Here is a 20,404-nt window from a genome sequence, read left to right as displayed (position 1 = left end):
TTCTCCAGATCATGCTCCCTTTCAGACTTCTCCATCTACCCCTTCCCTCTGTCTGACCACCACCTCCTATCTTTTTCTCCAGTGCTAACCCCTAACAAGACAAACTTACAGCGCTCACCTCATACTTGTAGGCCATTACCAGAAAATACCATTACCCAACTGTCAGCCTCACTCGAACCTCTCTTACCTTCCATGTTAACTCTTTCCTGCCCAGACACAGCAGCCTCTTTTTACAACAACACACTTGCTTCATCCCTCGACACCATAGCTCCAATCACTACAAGCTACCCCCGACAATTTAAACGCCAACCATGGCATACCAAAACCACACGGTATCTTCAGAAGTGCTGCCGCACAGCTGAGCGCTACTTCAGAAAATCAAAATCCAGCGAAGACTTTACTCATTATAAATTCATGCTTCACACCTACAACTCTGCCCTCTCTCTCGCCAAACAGCTCTACTTCTCCACTCTCATATCCTCTCTTTCTTCCAACCCACGACGCCTTTTTTCTACTTTCAACTCCCTTCTCTGTCCCTCCACACCCACACCACAAACCTCTCTCACTGCCCAAGATCTTGCTACCTACTTCAAAGAGAAGATCGAGACTATTAGAAAAGACCTCTCTTCCTTACAACTCCCTCCTACACCACTCACCACCACCCTCTCTACTCCTACTATACTAACTGCCTTTTCCCCTACAACCGAAGAAGAGATAGCCACTCTTCTTTCTTCCTCTCACCCAACAACCTGTCCTCTTGACCCCATCCCTTCACACCTCACAAAGTCTCTATGTCCATCCCTTGGTCCATCACTTACCCACCTATTTAATCTTTCTCTATCATCTGGATCGGTACCATCTGCCTTCAAGCATGCGCTAATCACACCAATTCTAAAGAATCCTTCCTCAGACCCCATCTGTTTGACTAACTACCGCCCTATCTCTCTGCTTCCTTTTACCTCTAAGCTGCTTGAACGGATTGTGTACAATCGCCTCACTAACTTCCTCTCCTCTAATTCCCTCCTTGACCCTCTACAGTCTGGTTTCAAACCCCTTCACTCTACTGAAACAGCTCTAACAAAAGTCTCCAATGACTTGCTCTCTGCCAAAGCTAAAGGTCACTACTCTATTCTAATTCTACTGGATCTCTCTGCTGCTTTCGATACTGTTGATCACCACCTTCTTCTTGACCTACTTGCTTCTATGGGCATTCGAGATACAGCTCTCTCCTGGATCTCCTCATATCTGTCTAACCGTTCCTTCTCTGTCAACTTCTCAGGCAACACATCATCGCCCCTTCCACTTTCGGTTGGTGTCCCCCAAGGTTCAGTCCTTGGTCCTCTGCTGTTCTCTCTTTATACTTCCTCTCTTGGCAAACTAATCAACTCATTTGGCCTCCAGTATCATCTATATGCAGATGATACCCAAATCTACCTGTCTTCTCCTGATCTCTCTCCATCTCTCATGTCCCGGATCACCAGCTGCTTGTCTGCTATTTCTTCATGGATGTCACAACACTACCTGAAACTTAATCTTTCTAAAACTGAACTCATTATCTTCCCTCCCTCCATCTCCACTCCACTACCTGAATTCTCTATCACCATTAACAACACAACTATCTCTCCTACTAACCAGGCCCGATGCCTTGGGGTCATCCTTGACTCAAACCTCTCCTTCATCCCTCACATTCAGTCCCTCGCCAGATCCTGCCGCCTGCACCTAAAAAACATCTCTCGTATCCGCCCATTCCTCACCCAAGAATCCACAAAAACTCTGGTTCATTCACTTATCATTTCCCGTCTTGACTACTGCAACACTCTTCTGGTTGGCATTCCACTGTCTCGACTCTCTCCACTACAGTCTATCCTTAATGCCGCTGCTAGGCTCATCTTCCTTGCACGTCGCTCCTCTTCTGCTTCCCCCCTCTGTGAATCCCTCCACTGGCTCCCAATTACCTTTAGAATTAAATTTAAGATCCTGGTACTGACATATAAGGCCATCCACAATACTGCTCCTCCGTACATTTCTGACCTCATTAGCAAATATTCTCCTACTCGATCCCTACGTTCCTCCCATGGGCTAAGGCTCTCCTCCTCACTCATCACCTCTTCCTTTTCCCGTCTACAAGATTTCACTCGAGCTGCCCCATATCTCTGGAATCTGCTCCCAAGGAACCTTCAGAATTCACCCTCCCTCCCGACATTCAAGAAACATCTAAAAACCCACTTCTTCAGAGAAGCATACCATCTTAGCTGCTAGAACATCCTTGTCATTGATACAACCACCACACTACCTCTCACCCGTCACTGATACCCCCCACAATACCTCTCACCCTTTCTCTATGCCTTATGTTTATCACCCCATTTTCCCTCTAGATTGTAAGCTTGCGAGCAGGGATCTCTCCACCAAATGTATCGGTTTGTCTTAGTCTGTCAATTCTTGTCTTGTCATATCCCTTGAATTTATGTATTGTATTAAGCGCTGCGTAAACTGTTGGCGCTATATAAATAAAAGATAATAATAATAATAATAATAGAGCATGCGGTTCTACGGCCAGACTGCCATTCAGGGGTTCTACAAAGAAATCTGTGAGATATTCATTGGAAGCCCAGGCAGGAGGAAGGATTAATGTTATATCTTTATGTTTGAGACACAGAGTTAAAATGTCAGTAATTCTGGTGCTGAAAGAACCGCAGAGTATAATAATTCGAGCCGATGACATTAAAACAGTTTCTGACATCATTTTCATATTTTCAGATAGTTCTTGTGATAAAGTAATTTTTACAGTAAAGGAAATACAAATTCCATAACTTGTCAGATACGCTCTCAGAGCCTGACTCTCTGTCTCTCCGGTGTCATCATCAACCGCGAGTATTCCCACCCAGGTCCATCCGAAATGTTTTAGAATCTTCAATATAATTTTATTATAGACAAGATAATTTTGAACAGAGCGGAAGAAATGCGGATAAACGCGTCTATCACGCAGCGCATAGTCTGTCGCTCCATAACTGATCTACAAAACGGAAGAGAAAAGTGTAAACATTCTGCTGTAAAGGTTTCTAATAACAGCTTGGAGTCAGACATGGTTGTGATCTCACCATGAAACTGAATGCTAATGTCAGACAATACATGGAAGACCATTCAGGTTACTCACCTGTGCGTATCCATACACCCCTAGTAACTGTGCTATGGGAATGGTAGTAGTAGAATGGTGATCGCCAATAAATCCAGCCACGTTGTTAGAATTCGCACAAGAGTAATTAGGGACGGTCATGCGGGGGCCAGACAAAATCTGAAGAATGCTTTTCACAGCTTTTCTTTCATCTAAACAGGAGTCATATATATGACAACCCAGGGTAATATTTGGTAAAATGTTTGGGTCGTTGTTCAATGTTTCAATGGTGAAAAGAAAGACCAGTAAATTGATGTAATCCATGGGGCTTGGGCTGTAAAGGTAGAAGAATTAGATTAAAGCAGAAGAACATAGTCAGAGAGCTGAAAGATAAAAACAATTATTGAGACTTTATTGCAGTACCATGTTACCATTAACTGGGGAAGGTTCTAGATCATGGGTCGGTGTAGAGTACTAGCAGTGTGCCCTAAACAGGATCCTTACCCACCTCATATGAGTATGATATCTGTCTTCAGTCCATTCTTAGCCCTGTCTGAGATGGTTGCACATGTCTGAATACAGTGGACAGTGGTAGTCATGTCCATGGACTCTAGTCCAACCCAGTACATCATGTGGCTCCTCTTTACAGATTGACATTTTAGGTTTAATTTTTTTTCAAAACATTCAGTAGAGAATTCATCTTATACAACTTTTTGAAAAAGAAAACTCATTTGATATCTAGGAACCACATAGTATAGTCCCTGTCTTTCTGTCTTTTCCCTCCTCAGCATCTCAAGCTCTTTTTCTTTTGTGCATCCTAAAATGTTTTTTGCCATTTCTGCATATTGCCAGTCAATGTTTTATGTTCTTTGGAATAAATGCAAAATATAGAATGAATGACAAAATAGGTTTGCACAAAAGAACTTCCACTCCTCATTCTATTAATAAAATATACAAAAAAACTGTAGTCAACATATGGGTTAACTCTTGGAGCATTTACCAAGCTTTTATCATGGTCTCAAAATGAGGTTTCAGTTCCTTAGTGTAAACCTGCTTTATTTTATTTCTATACACATTTTATAGAAGAAAATATATTGTCTTCTATATTTTCCTTCGTCCTTTACACCCCCCCCATAAATCATAAATGATTTAAGCCTCACAATTACCTCTGTTTTACAGATACTTATTTTCTTTAATATCTTGATAATATATTTTTAAATCTATGTGGGTAGAAGGAATGATCTTTCAGTAAAACAAAATCTTAAACACCCCAAATAAGTCAATGGAATAAAATGTATAGTAATGCAAAAAAAAAAAAACATTGTATAAAGTTAATTTCATGAAACAGCCTAATAAAGAGTAATTAATATACATATATTGACCTCGACAGTAAAATGTGTGTGCGAGTTATATCTCTGAGAAAACTCAGCTGAAACTTTAAGTTCCAAAATAATCTGTTTTGCAGATATTATTTCCTTCCTTTATGGTTTGTTGAGGGAACTTACATGACACAGACTATTTGGGGGGAAAAATGATCCTGTCCAGAAAAAAAAAAATTCCTCATTTGATTATTCACCGTGAGAACTCCTCCAATTATAAGGTCCCCATCTTTAAAATACTCAAAGTCTTCAAATGGTTTGATGACTTGCAGATGACAGGCCGGTGCTGGGCTCTGGATCTCAGATCTGCAGGGCGTCACACACAGGAGCAACAAACAAACGAGACGTTTCAATGGAAGAGACCCAGCGATCAGCATCATGCAGCCCAGTAACCTGCCGAGTGCCAGAGAGTGTCTGCCGGGTTCGGTGGAATCGAGCACCGTGTGGGTCAGTGGCATCTGCTGCATCTGATATCATTGTAATGAACCTGAACATCTCGGCTCTTTTTATACAGTGCGGTCTCATTCATTGCAATGGAGTCTCAATATAGATGCAGGACTTTGTGTTTTGGGATCGCAATTCTATGTTGGTTTTAAATTATAAGAAAACCGCAGAGCGCCGGTAATTGTCTGCATGGACAGAAATATACAAACGCAGACTTTAATCAAATGTCTTTAGAGTATTAGTTAGTTTTAGAAGGAAGTTTCACTCATCGGCAGTTTTGTGCCCTTTAATAATATTTATACAGTTCTCTCAGATCTAAATGTTATTCAGCACTTTTTAATTTAGCATTTTTTTATTAAATATAATTCATGGAGGTCTTCTTATTGGATATGATTATTATTATTATTATTATTATTATTATTATTATCTTTTATTTATATAGCGCCAACAGTTTACGCAGCGCTTAATACAATCCATATATTTAAGGGGATTGACAGACTGAGACAAACCGATACATTAGGTGGAGAGAGCCCTGATCGCAAGCTTACTATCTTGAGATGGTAAAGTCTATAACTTATGACATTTCCATAAAAGGTAAACCCTTCATATAGACAATTTTAGAAAAAGGGTATAAAAACTTTGAGAGGACATAGAAAGGGAGACCTCTACCTCTACAACTTTTAAATGTAAATGCAGGGCACTCAGGGCTGGGGAGGACTGTGAAGCTGCAGCAGTCTCAGTGGCTCCTCTCTGCTAAGGAGGAGGCTGAAGCTTCTCCAAGACACTCTATCTAACAGTGAGAGCACACAAATCTAATTAGGACTCACTTGGGGCCTAGGCATGAGTTCTGACAGTCTGGGTCTCCATTTTTTACCTTTTGGGTCTCCATCCTGCAAGTTTCCATGTTCTGCCCTCCAGCCACCCACATCCTCTTCCAAAACCAACAGAAAGTCTCATTATCTTTAAATGTGTGAAACGTAATCCTTTAGGTATTTTAAAACCCTTTTACATTTTACTTGCTTTACCTGCATGATGTTACTCACAACTTGAGTGGTGTAGACATTCCGGGTAGAACAACTCAATTGGCGAGTGATTTATGTTTAAGTTAAAAGAATGCTTAAGAGTGTGACAGCTGCAGTGTTAATGTTGATAAATGTAAAATAACGCACTTGGGACATAGAAATTGCAAGACAGAATATAGCATTAGGGGCTGGTCTGTCAGTGACAACGGAAGAGGGATTTTGTAGTTATTATTTCTGATGACTTCAAGGTAAGCAAACAATGCAATAAAGCATGCTGAATGTATAGCGAGGGGCATTAGTGTCAGGAAGAGGGAGTGGGTTCTGCCATTTTACAGATCTCTAGTCATGCCTCACCTAGAGTAGTGGAGACCCCATCTCCAGAAGGATATTGAAAGATTGGAGAGAGCTCAGAGAGCTACAAAAATGGTAAGTGGTTAGCGGGACAGAAACTTTTCAAACAGCTGTTTTTATATCACTCTGATTCAAGTCGTGTGCAGTTTTAGTGGAGCGTAAATGCAGTTGGCAGCAACACTTCATCCAATGTGTGCTAATCTACTTAAACGGTTAACGTAACAGTGGCACCTTTTTTTTAGTCTCAGATGTCTCGATAGAAGAAGCGTGTGTTGGGCTCGTGACACAGATGCCTTTAAAAACAAAGGCAATAAAAGGGCATTAACACAGATTAGCGTTCTAAGATCTGGATTTCTAGACTGACGAGACAGGGAAGAGCGGGACAGAGAACCAATTATAATATTCAGACAAACAAGGGAACCAAAAGGAACCAATGGCATTAAGGGGTATACTAGAGAAGGGACCAGTGAGGGTGGATTATGCGTAGTGACCACTGGCCCTCTAACTCTCAGAGTCTCTGCAGGAATGTACACAGGTGCCTTGATTAACCTCTTAGGTTCTGTGGTTGCCTCATGCTTTGCTACAGGACTTATTGGTCATTATTATTCCAGCAGCAACCCAGGTATCTGAATTTTTATGCTTTTCAAGTTGTGCGCTCACCCGTTTTGTATAATTTTTTTAATGCTATGCATATTTGCGGATTTTGACTAAAACTTATAGTTGAGCGTCCACTCCTGCCACACAGGTGGCTAATTACTGGTATCAAGAGAAGGCTTTACACTGCTTGAGCTTCTCATTTGGGTTTAAACACAGTGCAGTCCCACGGATTCAGCTCCTTGGTAAGCAATATATTGGGCATTATTATTCTAGCAGCAACCCAGGAATCTGGATTTGTATGCCTTTTATCTGTTTTAGGTTGTGCACTTCTACACCAGCACTTTGAAAGGCTCTGGTTATCAGTAGTTTTACAATTATTTCCTCTTTCAGTTATGTTATTGGAAAGAAAAACCCAAACCTTTCTCATCAACATCCAAACCCAGCAAGACTAATTCTTTTCAATTCATTATTATTTCACATACAAATGAATTCATGCAGTACTTTTTTTGTCCAAGACAGTTGTACATCAAAAAATTAATTTTCTGCAAGCTGTGCAAATAAATAAACAGTTTTTAGTAGTTTTCTTCTTCGTATCTCTTATAATTAAAATATAAAATATATTAACTCAGTGAAAAACGTATTTTTAGTACAATAGAACTGAAGGCCACCTCAGAGCCAGAGAAAGATACTATACTGCCTGAGTGCAAAGATGAATTGCTGCCCCTCCCCAAACACATGCGCCATTCATTCTTATACCGTGCTGCCATCACTTATTACAGTTGTAAGGAGCCTTGCTGTCTGCCTTAATTTTTTCTAAAAGAAAAAAAGCTTGGCTTCAGGCCCCCCAGGCGTTGCTAATCTCCCACAGCAGCAAGGTGGTTGAAAAATGCTGCAACAGCTTGTCTGTCTTTCTCTCTGAACAGCTTTTACTTTCCAGCTTTCTCCCAAACAGCTTCTATGTGCCCTCTATTCCCCCAAGCAGCTTCCGTTTGCCACCTTAGTTCCCAACTTGTCAGTGTCCCCAAACACAGTGTCACACACTCACACTTCGTATCTTCTCCACCCACTTCCTCTGTGTCTGTGTCCTTTCCCACAGCACTGTTTCTTCTCTTGCCTCTTCTTGTTCTTCTAATGTTTTGACCATTTCTCCAATATCTTCTTTCTTCTGTCTTTTTCCAGTTCTCTGTGTACCTGGCCTCTCTGTACTCTCCCGCAATAGGAGAAACGGGGGAAGAGACTGTCCACATGGTTCTTTCTCTTTTGCGGAAGTGCACTGAGAGGCAAAAATATTTCATATATAGATTCACTTTGAAAGAGAGGTGCAGAAATGCTTCTCTTTCTCCAGAAATCTATTCTGGAAGAACATACCTGGCACTGGCAAATTGCCAGTGTTGCTTGGGTCCCACATAGGGGCCGACTATATGTGAAATATAAACTATAAACTGATAAAATGAATCGTGTATTAAAACATTTTTCTTTTTTTGCTGATTGTTTGGCTTAGGTCAGCTTGGAAATGTAGACAGGGTACAGGAAGTCCTCATCTCATACTTTCTTTGCTCACTCAATGAGTTGATATAGTCTCCAAATGGAAGCGAGAGCGGAACAGGCCGTTATATCAAGATCTATGTGCCAAATATACCGTAATTTTAGCCAATAGTGTTCTGGAGATGTTCTCTTGGATGAATATTGCCTACCCTTCCTTTAATATTTATAATTTTACCTGGGCTAAAAAGTATATTCTGTATGAAATCATAATACAGTTTTTAACATTCCAATCTTAGCAGGTGTTTCTTTGAATTCATATCTGGCCTTAGAAGAATAATGCAGCATTTAGGAAAAAATAAACAACCAAGAATCCCAGCGCTAGAAGTTAATATAGCAAAAATCTCTACAATCACTGTGTTTTTGCCCATAACGCTCATATAAGCCGGGATAAAAGAGATCCAGACGTTACAGAAGATCAGCATGCTGAAGGTGATGTATTTGGCTTCATTAAAACTGTCCGGCAATTTCCTGGCCAGGAAAGCGACAACGAAACTCACAGCGGCCAGGAATCCCATGTACCCCAGAACAGTGTAAAAGGCAACCACTGACCCCTCATTACACTGAATAATGATCTTTCCAGGGTAGGAGTGAATGTTCATTTCTTGGTATGGAGGGGAAATAGACAACCAGCAGATGCAAATGACAACCTGAATAAATGAACAGATAAACACAACAAAATTGGGTATTTTGACTCCAATATATTTTCTCCACTTGCTGCCGGGTTTGGTGGCCTTGAACGCGATGCAGACCATGAGAGTTTTGGCCAACAGAGAAGACACAGCTACTGAGAAGATGACCCCAAAAGCAGTTTGTCGCAGCATGCAGGTTACATCCTCAGGACGACCGAGGAACAGAAACACACAGAGGAAGCTCAGGATGAGGGAAACCAGGAGGACGAAACTCAGATTACGGTTATTGGCTTTAACAATGGGAGTGTCCTGGTATAAAATAAATATACCTAAAATAATGCAGGTTATGACAGATGAGGTAACAGAGATTATACAAAGAACCATGGCAACTGCATCCTGATCATATGATAAAAACTCAGTGGGCTTCTTAACGCATTTGTCCTTCTTCTCATTTGGCCACTGGTCATCTGCACATTTTTGACAAGAGTCTTTGTCTATCAAACACAGTAAAAAAAAATGTTTAAAAATGTATCTATGGTAACATGAACATTCCACATTCTCAGAGATTCCATTATCAGAATTGTCTCCCTTCTCTGGGTTCCTCTTGTTTCTATGTTCACTTAATTCTACTATCTCTTTTTGCTTCTATCAGTTTTTAACAGTTTTATCCATCCCCTATCACGTAGATCTATTCGTTAACATGTTGAGTGGTGTATAGGGAGGGTTAATCGCACTGACCAAATATATATATATATATGTTTCTAAATCCCCGTGTACCCCCAAGTAGGGTGGGAAAATGTTGATTCAAGCACTCTTTAAGATGGTGGCCAGTGAAAATCACCTTGAAATTAAACATTACAACATTGGGGAAAATAAATGTTTAGACTTCTTTTTTTAGCTACATCCAGCATTGTAAAAGGAAGCACCAATTCGGATTTTCTGCCAAGAAAAAAAATCATTTAATACACTAAACACTTTCACACAATCTGTGCCCAGTGTCAGCAGATTCTGAAATAGTTGCATGGGAGAATTTATATACTACATATCGACCAAAAACATTTGACAAATTTTTCATTTCATTTTTGGTCAATTTTTTTCTGGCAAACAACAAATTTTGTTTCCTGCCCTTTCAGTTCACATAAACTTTTAACATTTGGAAACAAAATCAGTTGTTGCTCACCCTCATTTGCTCTTTCACACACTAACTCGTTCTCACTCTCATTCACTCTCACATGCTTTTTTCTCAATGTCTTCCTGCTTTCTCCACTGTCCATTTCTGTGTTCCAGTCTAATTTTTTTTTTTTTTCTGCTTCTATGTGAACCTTTGGAGGATTGGGGGAGAAGCCGTCCCTGTATACTCTGAGAGGGCAAAATAATGAAGAATGTTTCACAGAAGAGCAGACAAAGACAAAAGATGAGACAAGGCAAGAACCAGAGCTGTGGGAAATTAGACAGAGATACCTGGTTGGTGGAGGAAGGTAGAGAGGCACTGAGAGAGAGTGTGAATGTGAGTGTGAGTGTGTGTGAAAGAGCTTTTCTGTTTACTTTTTGTTTGTTAAAAAATTTAAATTTGCATTAATCTGAATGCACAAGCCTAATATATACACAGCAGCAGCAGGGGAGTTGTTGGGGGGTGCAATAAAGGAAGGATAAGACTATTTCTTAGGTATTTCAAGACTTACTGTAATAATTCATAATTTTCTGACCACAAAATACTATTTATATTATTGGCCTCTATTTCTTGAAATGCCTTTCTCTTTGTAGAATATTCCCCCAGAGGAGCATGTTTTTGGAAAATATTATACTAAGAATTACCGTATTGGCTCAAATATAGGCCACCCCCGATTATAGGCCGCACCCTTATAGTTTGGTGCTATTTTAAAGAATTTTTTTTTTTAATTATTATTATTATTTTTTTTACATTTAATGTATGGTAGAAGGCTCCCACCCTCCTTACCTAAACTTTCATTTTGCAACGTTGTTGTGGATGCAGCAGACGTAACCTCCGCTTCCTGCACCAGTCTGCCTCATCTACATCAACGTTGGGAATAAAAAATCAGGGCGGAACTAAAGTTTCTGCTCGTGTTGCCGAGGGACCACATTTTTGCCGGACCGCACTACAGAAAATGCTATGCAGTCTTCTGATCCGGTCTTCCAGACACCCTGGAGAAGGTAAATAGGCCACACCCCCACTTTAAAGATTTAAATTATGGGAAAACAGTGTGGCCTATATTGGAGCCAATAAGGTATATACACATTTTTACCTATTTTATTGGAGATCTCTCCCTCTGAGCACTGGACGCAGTCGAAGCAGCAGGTGTGCTTTCCCCTTTGTAAAACCCTTCTATATCCAGAAAGACAGTCTTTGGAACAACGAGAATAAGGAACCTGAAGAGCCAAAAATTACATGGGCAGAAACAATGTCAGGAATAAGGCCCATTTCAACCTGTTTTCATTCTGTCGCGATCCTGTAGTGCACGGCACAACTTGTAGCCAAGCCATCAGACTATACCTAAATCACCCGTGTGCCATTGTGTTTGTTTTTGTGACAGAAGCTGGAAAATGGTGGGGTGTCTTACAATAATTGTGCGATGTTGCTAACTATTGTGGATGTAACTGGTGCTGTGCTCCATAGGCACTCGTTCTACTACTCTGTGTATGTTGTCACTGGTTGTACATCATCATTTGGCAATTAGCTGGTGTATGTTGTGAATGGTGTATGTTGTGAATATATATATATAGACATTAGACATGCATTTTTAACTACATAATATGTACATATGTCTTTGAAGTAAAGACTAAGATTTAAATATGACATCAAAATAACAACTGAACTGTGCAGTTTCTTTAATATTAGCCCCTGCTGTCAATACATTTTATAGTGAAAGAATTGGACCCTATGCAAGCATTTCCTTGGGCCCCGCTTCACGCTCCTTAGCATGGAATCACTCCCTCCGCTCCAGCACCACAAAATAAATATAGATCAAATAAACAACACATAAAACAGCACATTCATGTATAGATCAATTGAATAAGACACAAACCTACATAACTACATACATACATACAACGTATGGAAACATTGCATAGCAGGGATAGATCAACACATTAACACACAAACCCAGCATTGCATGTACAGATCGATTCACATGTGAACTCAGCACTGAAGGCATAGAATCAGACAAACAAATCCTGTGTTTGCAGGCATACAATAATAATGTATGAAAACATAGCATAACTCAGCACTAAAGGTATAGATAAACCCCCCTAAATTACAGATCACATGATGCACACCCCAAAGCCAGCCCCGGTGTCCATACTGCCCACATAGAACCTGATCAGCACCCATATAACATTAACAAATTACAGTCCAGAGTAAGCCAACTTTGTCCCCAAACAGCCCAGTGTGAGCCAGTTTTGTCCCCAAACAGCCCGCCCTGACACCAGTACAGGCTCTGCAACACTGACACCCAAACACACACACCAGGACAGGCTCTGCCACACCAACACCCAAACACACACACACCAGGACAGGCTCTGCCACATCGACACCAAACACACACACCAGGACAGGCTCTGTCACACTGACATCCACATCAGTACAGGTTGATCTACACCAGGCATGTCCAAACTTGTTTCGAAGAGTGCCAGATTTATGAAGTGAACATGTGCGAGGGCCGACCATTTTGCCTGACATTCTTTGAACCATTAGAATTAAATGCAAATTAACTATTTTATGCAAAGTTTATTGAAAACGGCATACTTCATTTTGTGACTTGGATGACAAATCTAAACAGGTGTTAAATCACTCTGCCTTTAATGTCAAAAAAACAGATTCATATTTGCGCAACTTGTCTATGGGGCCTTATCAGTCCGCAATTGGCCCTTGGGCTGGACTTTGGAGATGCCTGATCTACACAAAGCATCAAAAATGCTTTCCACACTGGCTTGCTGTTTGTTTGTTTTCCCCCTTGTGTATTGATGCCCCAGCCACCCCTTTGGTTTTAATGTATTCCCCCCCATACCCTGGTTCCTGGGTCCTCGCGATGGAGCAAGAGGCGCTGCTGAGCAACACAGAGAGAAGCGGCAGAGCCCCAGTGGATGATTATTTTTGGTGTTTTTTTGTTTTTGTTTCAGCATTTTACCGATAATGCTATTTTCGGCTGATACGTTTCGGTCACCGATATATCGGTGCATCCCTAGTTTTTTGCATCTTTTTGCGTTTTTTTTTCACATGCCTTTTAAACTTTTTTTTTTATTTATTTTGTTTGGCCCTTTTGGTTGGGCTGAAATTGAGGACTAATCTTTGATGATCTCCACCGGACCGACATTGAAAAGGTAAGTGGAATTATTTTTCTTTCCAAATGCTTTGACCCGTGAAGTGTTAGAGAGGTGGACTGCATGCCCCCTTACTCACCAGGATGGAGGTATGGTTTGGGGTTCAGGCCTCTCAGGTTTTGTTCTAATAATAATAATAACAAATAACCACCCACGCACAGAGGGAAGCAGTGGGACCCTACGGAAGTCTGCAAGCAGCACAGAGAGATCTGCGGTTCAGGTAAGGGTGTGGAAGATGGTGTATGAATGAGTATCTGAATAAGGGAATATTTGTGAATGAGTATCTGTGAATGAGTGAATTAATATTTGTGAGTGAGTGAACAACTGTATGGCCCGCAAATGATGTTATAAATATCCAAATGGACGGAAAAAAGTTCCCCACCCCTGAGTTAGAGGGTCGTTGTCTTAGGACAGCATACCTACATCCTCAATGCTACTGACCTCCTTGGTATTATATTTCCAAGTTATTAGCCTCTGGCGAATGTTGAGCTGTTTCCCTTCCGGAGCCGATAGATCAATGATTGCAACATGTTTTTCTATGTTGTTTCCATTTGGTAAAAAAATCTGATTCTTTACATGATACACTGAGGGCATCTCTCCATTTTCTTTAAAGTAGACCTCTTCTCCGGTAGGATCTCTGAAGTGAACTTTCCTTAAAAACTGCTGCAACATTTAATATTTTCAGAATATTATATATCATGTTTTATATACTTTGTATCAAAATAACTAGGTTTCTGTTCATGCTATTTTACATTATTGGTAGACTTGTATAAGTAGACCAAAATCAAAACCAAACATTTCTCCAAATCATTTTTAACTCACATGCAAGTGGAGACTCCTTGCCACCAGGTGCTCTGATGCAATTGCCTGTTGCACCCCCAGTGTTAGTCTTCCCCTGCTAACCAGACCTGGATGACATTGCATGCCTTCAGATGTTAACACTTGCAAAACAAACTACCTAATTATTAGGATACTCTAAAAGAAAGCTTGCATGTCCTTATCTGAAACTAGCAACATCATCTCCTTACTTTAAATGTTGAGTTTTAAACAGGGGTCCTTAGGACCCACAATTAACTGTTGGTAGGTTGGGATCAATTAACCTACCTACACCCACACACCAGAACTGAAATCCTGCCATTAAAACTTAATGTTTAATGTTGTTGATATTAAAACATATACTGTATCTAAACGATCTGTAAGCCACAAACAGGCTATCGATGGCAGGTGAAATGTAAAACTCCTCCTCCATAGACTGCAAGTCTGTATCAGATCTAGTCTAAATTAAACATATTCCCCCAAAACGGGGACTAACCAGCAGCCTTTCAAGTACTGTTTTTTTTTAAACTAATTAACTTAGCGGGATGTGGGGTTAAAATCTATAATACATTCCTTAGAGGACGTGTGACTCCATCCCATGCCTCACTCCTACCCTACCGAGATGAGATGGAAATGAGGAAAAAGCACAGGATGTTGCATGAAATGCTCTCCCTATATGTCCAAAAAAGGTACCATATGCATATCAATTGATTAACCATTTCAGAGCACCCACAATATACCTCATATATTTGGTTTCACATGCAATACAGTTCACTGTTAACTTAGACTAGGCGTCATAGCAAGATGTTCAATGCTGATTAAAATCGTTTTGTTACACTGGGAACATGACATGCAGTTTATTGAAATAAAAGTACAGCTTATTCAATGATTAATAAACTAAACTTGCTGTTAAACTTTATTTTTTGGGTTAAGAACATTTCAGCTATACGTGAGAACATGAGAGGAGAAAAAGAAAATAATTTATTGGTCAAATTATAGGTAAACATTGCACTGTGATGGGGGAGATCATTAAAAGAAGTCATTTAGATAAAAGTATTAAAGATAACCTCAATTGTCAGATAAATTTAACCTCTTACAGAGTCCAGCCACAAACTGAAATATTTTTTCCTGCAGCGCCCCTAGAGTTAGAAATGCAGATTGCTTTTATTTGAGAGCTTACAATTTTTTGAGACTTTATATAAAGTCTTACACGTCTTTCATGAAGGTCTTCATGCTTTATTATTGTAAAAGAACATGTTCTACATGACTTTTTTTTTTTTAAATTTCCCCCCAAAAATGGCTTTGGAAATAAACAGAAAAAAATAATTGTTTCCCATTTTTTTCTGATATTTTGTTTTTCAGGCCTTCCCATCGCTAATGCTGATCATTTGGCAATATTCACTCACTGTATAATAAGATGAAAACTAAATGCAAACTGTTTTTATTTATGGTTTACTACCTGATACGTAGGTAAAGGGTTCTCTGGATTCCTGATAATGTATAATTGCATTTCATGCAAAGAAGAAGCCATGGCATAAACTGCTTTGTATACGTGATACGTGGTTCCAAATCTAACAGTGTCATAGTACTGTCGGCCAAGTTTAATGATTCCCTCCGTCGCGCTACAATTTCTGTAACCGGTTTTGAAGTAGTATTGTATTACTCCATTCCAGACTGGATTTGATGTTAAGCAGTTAAAGTAATATGCCCGTATATCTTCAAGTAGAATGTCATTGGGTCGATTTGATGGCCTGACATTTTCTAGAAAATTCTGAAGACTAGGAATCATTTTATCAGGACGTGTAAATACCAGACTACCATTAAATGGAAAGGAAGACTCATTTCTATTGTAAATGATAACATTCCAGCTGGCAGGGATTATAAAAGTCTTTTGGTGAATGTCTCCACTTTCATCCGTGAACAAATACATGGAGCGGTACGATGCTGTGCCGCAGAGTATCACAATCTGCGAGGTTGCTCTGTTAATAATACGTCTGTTTCTATTTATAACCTCTATACGTTTATAGTATTTATTGGGAGGTAACTGTAAGGAGAACTCGATACATATTCCATGGATGGCAGCCATTTTCTCCAGCTCCCGACGCTGCGTTTCTCCGCTGTCATCATCCGAGGCAATGATACCCACCCAGTTCCAACCAAAATATCTGAGTAACTTTACAATGGCATCAAACTGGGCCTGGTCATTCTGAAGGGTCTGATAGAAATTTGGATACAAACGTTTGTTGGATAGAACAGGATCTGTTGCTCCGTAGCTGATCTAAAAATATAGATAAACAGGCAAAATGAAACAAGATGAAAAGGACAAAAGACATCTCATTGCAATATAATCAAATGATGAATGGAAAACCACCTGTTAAGAAATAGTTATCTTACAAAACAGTGTAAAGAAGAAGACCCACTTCTTTAAGGATGCTTATAATATTGCACATTAACACCCCCAATATTCTCTTAGCTCACCTCTCCTAGTCTCTCTAATGCAATACTTACACTAGTGTGGCTGGTCCATTGTTTACTATGGCACTTTTACCTATTGTGTAATATACCCTAAATCAAGGCTCGACAAATCGAATTTTGTCCTGGCGCCTAGGTGTTTGTCAGCCTGTTAAATCCCCCCAAAATGCCCCCACGTCGCCACAATCGGCGATCGCGGGCAGGGCCGGCCGAAGACTTAACGCCGCCTGGGGCGGCTTGTAATGCTGAGCGCCGGAAATTGACGTCACTTCCGGCGCTCTGCATTACAAGCCGGCACCGAGACCGAACAGGGAGACTCGCCGCAGAGGAGAGAGAGAGAGAGGGGCGCCGAGCGGGTAAGCGAAAACCACTCGGTGCCCCTCTCTCTCTCTCCTCCGCTTCAAAAAAAAACAAAAAAAAAGCGCTTGGGGCGGCAAAGTGCCGCCCCTTCTAAAGTGCCGCCTGGGGCAATTGCCCCAGTCGGCTCCATTGTAGGGCCGACCCTGATCGCGGGGCCGCTGATGCTGTCTGCCCAGGTGTCTGGGCAGACCAGCACAGCCAGCCCGAGCCCGCCCCTAAGATCACTCCCACGGAGTGATTCTATAGGCTGAAAACACGATTGACGGCAAACCAGCAATTGTGTTTTCAGCTGCCACAGACAGCTTCAGGGGAGGGGGTTGTGTGTTGATTGGGTCCCCACACAAGTGTAGGGACCTGACACAACACCCCCCTGCTGCCTGATCACTCCATGAGAGCGAAAGTGCAGCTTTAACCCCATTCATGCGGTGGCATTTTAGGGGTTAATTCCCATTTTGTACAGAGCTCTGCTGCTGCAACAGCAAAAACGAGCCCCCACAAGCCCTTTGATGACCCCTGTAGGCATGGAAGCCTACAGGAGTCATCAAAGAGACTCCTCCCTGCAGTGGCTGGTCTATAGACCAGCAATTGCGTCCCAGCTGCCAGAGGTAGCTTCAGGGACAGGGGAGAGGGTTCTTCTGGAGACCAGCCCCAACTCTCCCCTGCTGCCTGACCGCTCCATGAGAGTGACAGTGCAGCGTTAACCCCTTCAATGCCACAATTGTGTATGACACATTCGTGGCATTGCAGGGGTTAACATTTGTCCCCGCAAGCTTGTGGGGAATAAATATCAGTCGATGCTGTGCTCCAATGGAAGATCAGCATTGAAAGAGTTAAAAGAGTATCAGTCTTTCGATTTAGGAAAACTGGACAAAAAGATAACGTTTTATCGGAGGTAAAGCACAGATAAGGAGTTTTATAGATGTCCCAGACCCTATTAAAAAGTGATACCAAAACTTTTGCTGCCAATGCCTTCATAATTCTTCTCAGCAGATCTGGATTGTTTAGAAAAACAAGAACAGGGATGGACACAAAGAGTTGGGATCTCTCTGACAAAACTCATCAGAAGCATCAACCTCAAGAACGAATAGTCTCAAGGGATCAGGATATCTCAGAAGTGATGCAGAACTAAGTCATTTCTACAGGTTTCTACCTTTCTTAGGGAAGGCTGTAACCAGTATGACCATCAGAAAAATCAGAAATCTATAACTGCCTCACAATCATCAAATTGTAATGAAGAGGTCTGTAAATGCACAAAAACCTCTTTATACGGTGATCGTGGGGGCTTTAAAAACCAAGACGCAGTACCCAAGGGCAGGCAGAACAATTATAACTGAGGAACAAAGACGATTAACACTAAGCGCACCCAAAGAATTGTTTCACAGCCAAACAATGGCAAGTAATGTTTAAACACAGAGGAGTTCAACTGGACTTAAATCAAATTTTTTTAAAATGGGTTTCACAGAAGGAGCCAAGCAAATGGAATGATTAAAGGCTAAAAAGAAGAGAGTGATGAGCCGATCTAGTCAACCGGAAATCCCTTGCGTGGACCTTCACCCCCAGGCTGTGGGGTTTCCGCTGGTACATTTAGGCTCTCATATACCCTGCCTGGGTTTCTTGGGGATGAAACACACTGAGAAACACAAAAAATACCTCCATTTCCCAGGGAAAAGCTGTAGTGTGTTTTGTATGAACGCACAATCCTAAAGTTATATACGCAGGGCAAGGCTTAACAAACGAGCAGATGATCACATTCTGTAGAAATATCTCCTACCTGAGGGAATCCGTATAAATTCATTATGTTCGCAATGTGTAAGGATGTTTGTGAAGACAGGTCGCCAATAACTCCAACCACTTTGCTATATTTCCTACACGAGTAATTAGGGACGGTTTTAACGGGTCCAGATAGTATGTGCAACACATTCTCTACAGCCTTGTTCACATGTCCACAGGAATCAAGGACATGGTATCCCAGAGTCACATTGGGCAAAATATATGGATTACTGTTTATCTCATCAACGGCGAAAACGAAAGCCAAGAGATGTCTGTAGAACTGAGGATTAGGTCTGTGAAAAGTCAGAATGTTAAATTATATTTACGATGTCAGGAGGTCACTTTCTCTGTGCTCCGCTTTCCATCTAAGTGCCACTAATAAAGAGGTTAACAAGTCAGTTCAGCAAGGAGGCTACAAGGAAGGAGAAAGAGAAACTTGGATGGACGGCTTCAATCTATACTCCACCATCCTTTACATATCGCTGCCATCCGCTTATGCTTATTTTTTCAAGAACCCCTGCTCGCTTCTTCACTTCAGTTTCTCTCTCACTCCCATCTCCATCATTCTCCTGGCACCATGCTGACTATCCTACCTTTCAAGGTTTCACCTTAAGCATCATCCCTCTACACCCAATTCATAGCAGACAAATCTGTTCTTTTATATAGATACTGCTCAATCTCTGCTCCGTCCATATACTCCCTACTACCCCTTAGTCTGTAAGCTATGCAGGGAAGAGACCTCTTTTCTTAAGATATTCATATGTATTCCGTTATCCTGTTGTTATTAATCTGTAAATTCTGAGCACACCTGTTAGCACCTAATAAAACTAATACAAAAATGTAGCTGTGATGTACAGCAAAAAGTTGTTGAGCTTCACAAAATAAGAAGTGACTAAAAGAAAATGGCAAAAGCATTGAAAATGCTCATTCCCACCATCAGGTAAATAATTAAGAAGTTCTCATCATCTTTAAATGTTGTGAATCAACCTGGAGCAGGACATGTCTATATTGGATCAATGCACTGTGAAGAGGATGGTTCGAGTGGCCAAAAAATCTCCAAAGATCAATGCTGGAGAATTGCATAAGTTAGTTGCATCTTGGGGTCAGAAAGTCTCCAAAACTGCGATCTGATGCCAGCATCATCACAAGTTATTTGGAAGGATTTCAAGAAAAAAATCCTTGATTCTCATCCAGAATAAAACCTCAACAGATATTAAGTGAACACCCGACTGCTTCTACCAGCAAGCTATAACTAGGCTGTGGTTGGATCTTCCAGCAGGATAATTATCCAAAACATACATCAAAATCAACACAACATGGTTTACTGACCATCTTGGCCATCCCAGTTCCCTGACTTAAACGCAAGCGAAAACCTGTGGGGTGAAGAGGAGAGTCCACCAGTGTCGACCTCGAAATTTGATGAGGTCTGGAGAGATTCTGTATGCAGGAATGGACTCTGGTTCCTTGCTATGTATTTCTGCAATCTCATCAGGCATTATAGGAGACGAGTCAGAGCTGTTATCTTGGCAAAGGGAGGTAGCACAAAGTATTGACTAAACGGGTGACAAT

At 41.0% G+C, this 20,404-nt stretch overlaps 1 protein-coding gene across 1 annotated transcript; it reads right to left on the bottom strand.

The window, feature by feature from the left end:
- Positions 1 to 8,668: 8,668 nt before the first annotated feature.
- LOC128467949 (vomeronasal type-2 receptor 26-like) lies at positions 8,669 to 20,324 on the bottom strand. Its single transcript, XM_053449704.1, has 6 exons — positions 20,161 to 20,324; positions 18,837 to 19,128; positions 15,693 to 16,511; positions 13,859 to 14,080; positions 11,344 to 11,467; positions 8,669 to 9,573 (listed from the first exon to the last, which is right to left on the bottom strand). The coding sequence occupies exons 1-6, from the start codon at positions 20,322 to 20,324 to the stop codon at positions 8,669 to 8,671; spliced, it is 2,526 nt and encodes an 841-aa protein (XP_053305679.1).
- Between the last annotated feature and the right edge of the window lie 80 nt (positions 20,325 to 20,404).

This window comes from Spea bombifrons, chromosome 1, assembly GCF_027358695.1.
Source record: "Spea bombifrons isolate aSpeBom1 chromosome 1, aSpeBom1.2.pri, whole genome shotgun sequence".
In the NCBI taxonomy this organism is placed as follows: Eukaryota; Metazoa; Chordata; class Amphibia; order Anura; family Pelobatidae; genus Spea; species Spea bombifrons.
The sequence above is the reverse complement of the archived record's forward strand: the minus strand, read 5'-3'. Positions and strand labels throughout refer to the sequence as shown.

What these genes read in the sequence shown, in the direction of transcription:
- LOC128467949 (XM_053449704.1), bottom strand. Translation starts at nt 20,324, where the DNA reads ATGAGATTGCAGAAATACATAGCAAGGAACCAGAGTCCATTCCTGCAT. An exon ending in ATTTATACGGATTCCCTCAG is followed by an intron (nt 16,512 to 18,836) that starts GTAGGAGATATT and finishes CTATATTTTTAG; the next exon opens with ATCAGCTACGGAGCAACAGA. An exon ending in AGAGATCTCCAATAAAATAG is followed by an intron (nt 9,574 to 11,343) that starts GTAAAAATGTGT and finishes TGTGTTTGATAG; the next exon opens with ACAAAGACTCTTGTCAAAAA.